This window comes from Cuculus canorus, chromosome 9, assembly GCF_017976375.1.
Source record: "Cuculus canorus isolate bCucCan1 chromosome 9, bCucCan1.pri, whole genome shotgun sequence".
Classification (NCBI taxonomy): Eukaryota; Metazoa; Chordata; class Aves; order Cuculiformes; family Cuculidae; genus Cuculus; species Cuculus canorus.
Window position 1 is genome coordinate 14,860,488 of NC_071409.1, and position 5,435 is coordinate 14,865,922.

General features: G+C 47.3%; 1 protein-coding gene across 2 annotated transcripts; it reads left to right on the forward strand.

The window, feature by feature from the left end:
• Positions 1 to 90: 90 nt before the first annotated feature.
• Positions 91 to 4,195, forward strand: RPL35A (ribosomal protein L35a). Of its 2 annotated transcripts, none has more exons than XM_054074754.1 (5): positions 91 to 193; positions 448 to 490; positions 2,169 to 2,321; positions 3,169 to 3,313; positions 4,137 to 4,195. In XM_054074754.1, the coding sequence occupies exons 2-5, from the start codon at positions 480 to 482 to the stop codon at positions 4,158 to 4,160; spliced, it is 333 nt and encodes a 110-aa protein (XP_053930729.1). In that variant the 5' UTR covers positions 91 to 193; positions 448 to 479; the 3' UTR covers positions 4,161 to 4,195. The 2 variants fall into 2 exon arrangements, with proteins under 2 accessions (XP_053930729.1, XP_053930730.1); XM_054074755.1 differs by lacking the exon at positions 91 to 193 and adding an exon at positions 201 to 278.
• Positions 4,196 to 5,435: the final 1,240 nt, after the last annotated feature.

Sequence of the window (5,435 nt, forward strand, 5' to 3'; positions counted from 1 at the left end):
TCCCTATCGCCTCAGGGGACGCAGCAGACGGGGTGAGGGAAGCGCTGTGCCCGCTGTGCCCGCCGTGCCCGCCTCGCAGCTGTCGCGCTCACTCAGGCGCTGAGGCGGCCGTCCTGGGGTCCTTCGCTCCGACCTCCCAGGGGGCAGCGCGCGCGTTCGGCCTTTCGCCGCCATTTTGGTGGGACGCCGCAGGGTGAGCGCGGGAGGCGGCCCAGGACGGGGCTGAGAGGACTGGTCCCGGGCACAGAGCCGGCGGCGGGCCCGGAGCCGCCGGGGCGGTGCGGCTGGAACCGGGCGGGATGGGCGATGCGCGGGATGGCGGCGATGCGCGGCGGATGGTGCCGGCGGGCGGCCCGCGGCTGAGGGGAGCGCCCCGGTGTGAGGCCCGGCGGGGGGGTGGCTTCTCGGGTGGCCTGCGAGGCGCTCACGGTTCGGTGTCGTTTCTAGGCCTGCGGGGACCAGGGCTCTAGGAGGACACCATGACCGGGAGGTGAGTGGCCGGCACCGCCGGATGGGGCCCGGATCTCGCTGTGGGTCAAAAGCAGCGTGGCCGACGGGGCGAGGGAGGGGATTCTTATTTCCTCTGCTCTCCTGAGAGCCCACCTGGAGTCGATTCAGTTCTGGAATCCCTGACACAAGGATATGGAACTGTTGGAATGGGTCCAGAGGAGGCCACGAAGAGGATCCGAGGTCTGGAGCACCTCTGCAGTGAGGACAGGCTGAGGGAGTTGGAGTTGTTCAGCCTGGAGAAGAGAAAGGTGGACCTTAGAGCAGCTTCCAGTATCTGAGGGAGGCTGTGGGAAAGCTGAGGAGGGACTTTTGACAAGGATATGGAGTGACAGGATGAGAGGAAATGGCTTTAAATTGGAAGGGGAAAGTTTTAGATTAGACATTAGGAAAAAATTCTTCCCAATGACGGTGTTGAGGCACTGGCACAGGTTGCCAGGGAAGCTGTTGATGCCCCCTTGCTGGAGGTGTTCAAGGCCAGGTTGGATGGGCCTTGAGCAGCCTCGTGTGGTGGGAGATGTCCCTACTTGTAGCAGGGGAGTCGGAACCAAATGAGCTTCAAGATCCCTTCCAGTCCAAACTATTCTATGCTTCTTTGAAATAGGGCATTTCTGGGAGAGTTCTGTTAAAGTTGGTAGTGATGCACCAATTTCCCTGTGGGTGCTGTCATTTTCCAGGACACCTCATCTGCCCAGCGTCCTGCTGGGCCCTTTGTTAATCACCCACAGTTGTGTTTCTGCCTTAAACTGGTTGTAATTGTTTGTGTGGCATCCCTTGTTCTCACTGTCAGTAAGTGCGGGATGTTAGTGGTGGGTTTGTTAACACAGTGTTTCTGAACTCTCATTGTGCAGCAGAGGCTTTGACTTACTGTTCCCTTGGGTAAGGGAGCTACTGTGTTGATGGATACAGGAATCGTGGTGGTAAATGGTAGAAAGGTTGAATCTGAAACACAGGTTTTTGTCTTAATACTGATCTGTGGGGTTTATGTTCTGTTGTGGACATGTGAAGGTAGAACTGGTAGCTTAGTTTGATGCTGCTGTGTTATGAGACAGTTGCTGGATGCAGCTGATGCAGTCACGATGCGTGTGCTTGTGTGGAATGAGCCTTTTGACGTTGCCTGCGTAGTACTGGCAAGTCTTTGTTGTAAATAGTTGTCAAACAGTTCATGCAGTGTCACTTGCCCAGTGCATGTGGGACTCTCTGGCTGTCCCTGTTTACCCCCCTGTTTCTGCAGGGGTAAAAATTAACACCAGTTGGTAGCTACTCCTGTAGCAGTTACTGCAACAGAGGAGACTTGGTTTGTGTGGTGTATAGAAAAAAGCGATATTTAATCGTCACAGAATGTTTTGTAGATGTTTGAAAAAAACAACACCTACTGATGGTGAAACTTTGGGGTTTGCATGAAGCTTGTAGTGTCAGAAGTTTATAACTAGAAAGATACAAAGTTCTCATAAGTACCTTGTATACCAGTTACTTAGCTGTCCTCTACTGACTGAGTGTAAGGATTTGTGGTAATTAATAGAAGCAAAAGCAGTAGGGTTTTTCCTCAGCTAAATTTCTGCTGGTCTGGAGATGGTTTTTACTGAAACAGAACATTATTTGTCTTTACATTTGATACTTTGGAGTGAATTATAATTTGGTAATGTTTTCAATCCCTTTAGGCTGTGGTGCAAGGCCATTTTTGCTGGCTACAAACGTGGCCTCCGAAACCAGCGGGAGCACACTGCCCTTCTGAAAATTGAAGGTGTTTATGCCCGTCAGGAGACAGACTTCTACTTAGGCAAGAAGTGTGCCTATGTGTACAAAGCTAAAAAGTAAGTAACTTTTATTGTTATGCTAAATGTCAGCCAATGCCTGTATCAGCTTTTGCAAATGCTGGGATGTGAGCAGTGTTTATAGAGCTTTTGTTGGAACAACAACAATAAATCTGGCTCAGTTTATCAATACAGTGTCTGTGGAGAGAACTGTGTAGACTGGCTTCCTGGGTTGGTTTCATTTTTAAAGTCCTGGGTATCTTTTGCTTTAATTGGCCCATGTGTTCTTAATTCAGATCCTGAAATTATGAGAAATAATCACTCGCTGCTGTAAGTGATAGCTTAGAGAGCAAATGGAATGAGAAAGAAATTTTGCCTGAAACTTGCAAAAACTGAAGGCAGCTTTGATAGAGTAAATGAAAGGGAGGTAAATTTGTTCAAGGACTGAGCTGTGGAGTTAACTTTAACAGCAGAATTATGTTGTGAAGCCTGGAGGAATTTATATACTGGCTTTTTCGTGTCCGTGTTGGAACATGGTCACTTCTGCTCTGCTGGCATTGCTGGAGGCCTTAAGAGCAGTGACTTTTCCTTCCCCTTTGTTTGCTTTTGAGTGTATTTTTTTTGAGTACAGTTATGGGAGTTCAGAATTGCCTTGAATGAAACTGGTCAGGTTGGTAAGTTAACCTCTGTTGTTTTTAGATGGCTTTTCTTTTAAAGCAGTCTTGAACGAACAGTTGATACTGGTATGGTTTTGGGTTGATAGCTTAGCATTTATTGTTTGCCAGACTTTCTAAGTTTTGTGATTTGGTAACAGTTCTGCCTTAAAAGAGACTGTGTTGTCTGCCCCATAGTGCCCTGTGGAGCTGTGACTGGTAAGCTCAACAGTGCCTTTCCTCTTTTTCCTCAGCAACACTGTAACCCCTGGTGGCAAGCCCAACAGGACACGAGTGATCTGGGGGAAGGTAACCCGCGCCCATGGCAACAGTGGCATGGTTCGTGCCAAGTTCCGCTCCAACCTTCCTGCCAAGGCCATTGGACACAGAATCCGAGTGGTAAGCAAATTTATTTCAGCAACAATATCTTTATTGGCAGTTTTCAGGGTGCCTTTTAATCCCATATAACACTAGGGAAAACTTGAACTATGGTTCGGTTTGGTTGCTGTTGTGTTCAGTGTGGCTCTTTTAAAAAGTGCTTCTTTGAAGCTAGGAGAGGTTTATGGCTGGTTCCTTGTCCCGTTGGCAAGAGTTTTTGTGTGCTTTTTCAACTCATCTGGAAAGGCTCTTCGAGTTCCAGGATTTTTGCTCAACTCCCTTCTAAAGCTATCTTAATTTCCCCAGATCTTCTACGTGTAGTTTTGCGCCCTTTTGCTCCAGTTCCTACCTCCCGAATGTTTTAACTGAGGAGTGTGCTGCCCTGATGTGTCTGCTGAGTGCCCGTTCCATAGTCAGTGCTTTAGCCAAGAGGCTTCAGTGGGACTGTCCCTTTGGATCCATTACCTGGAGTTTTGATGCAGTATCTTTCTAGTGATGTTGTCAAAAGGAATATCAGAGGAGTGCAGTCCTTCTTTTCTTTCTCCTGTGCCTTAGGAAAAACACAGTAGGAGCAGCACAGTTAAATCCTGTGAGGCCTCTCCCTGTCAGCAAACAGGAGGGCTGGCTGACGGGAGCCTGTATGCCAGCAAAGGGCTACTGCATGTTGCTGAACGAGGTGTTAGGCTTTCCCATTCTGGGTCCTCTTCTGTGTAAAGGGGGGATCGCTTTTATAGTAGTTGAAGAGGTAGAGGATCTAGATTCTAACTGCAAAACTTTTGTTTAAAGTAGTACTATCCAATAGCAAGATTTCTAACGTGATTCTCTCTGTTCTTGCCTTTTACAGATGCTGTATCCATCTAGGATCTAAATTTTTATTGAAAATAAAATGGAGAGTCTGTTTAACTTTTGTACATTTCTGCTTTTATCTGCTTCAACTATTTTGAGGGACTCATGTTCATTTTTCAGTAGCACCTCAGAGTTCGTGGCAGAGGAGTGGATTAGTGAGTGGGCTGGGTGATGACATGGGGGTTTCGCCTGTGCTTGCCAAGACATTTGTCAAGCAGAATACATTATGAAAACGCATAACTGGCAGACTTTACTGTGAGCGATCCGTGCCTTCCATCATGGAATCTGAATGGTTTGCAGGGCTAAACAGTAAATGTTGGCAACCTTTAAACTGTGCACACAAGCTTTGTATAGAACATGAGAAGTATTTCCTTGCCCTCCTACTAGAGGGGGCTTGACTCCCACTTCTTTGTCACTTGACAGTGACTGCTTTTGAGCGTAATGGGATGCTGAATCCTGGCAAGTGCAGTCCTAGCTCGCATCTAAAAATAGTTCCAGTGGAATCGCAAAGAATGAGGCCATGTGTACCTGGGCAGCGTGCATGCCTGTAGTGTCTGCTTGATGTCGTTTCTTCAGTCATGTTTTCATGATACAACTCTGTAGTGCCTGTAAAGCCCCCTAAATTTATCTGAGCCAGTGGGATTCTAGGTACAAAACTAAACCTTAACATTTTTGGGAAAATAAGTGGCGCCCCATTGAGTGCTCGAAAATTATTATTGCTCGTGGGTTATACATTCAGACTGGAGTTTATTTACCATTGCTAGTAATCTAAGAGAGAGAAACCCAAGGATAAGAAATGTGGGTTCAACCCTACTTGGTGAAATGCTATTTTTTGATTGTTAGATTTATACTCATACTGGTTCACTCAGCTGTTATTACATTAATCCTGATCCTTGTATAATCACGCATGCCATCCTGGTTATCTTTTCCTCCCTGTCTTTCTTCCTCTACCCAGTATGTCTTGATCCCATTAGCTTGTGGATCTGGGAGGCTGTTGGCTGTGAACAGGTAGTCACAGGTTTTCGATGGATGGAACCATCACAAGCTGCAAGGGACAGGTAAAAATGATGGGAGTATTGAAGTACTGCGGCACCAATCTCCTTTAAGTTCATTTCACTAGATTTCAGGGATTGCCCAAGCCGGGAGCACAAGAACAGTGCCATCCCTGGCTATTTTTTTTCCTTGGCTCTGTTGGGACTTGAGGATCACTCATCCTTGAGAGAAAACTCTTGATAAGGGGAGCAGCTTCAGCACACAGTTGATGGCAAAGTGAGGCTGGGAAATGGGATAAATCTAA

Bases quoted from the DNA above. Each gene is read 5' to 3' on its own strand.
- RPL35A (XM_054074754.1), top strand. The intron at 2,322-3,168 runs GTAAGTAACTTT...CTTTTTCCTCAG, and splicing joins TATGTGTACAAAGCTAAAAA to CAACACTGTAACCCCTGGTG. The intron at 3,314-4,136 runs GTAAGCAAATTT...TGCCTTTTACAG, and splicing joins TTGGACACAGAATCCGAGTG to ATGCTGTATCCATCTAGGAT.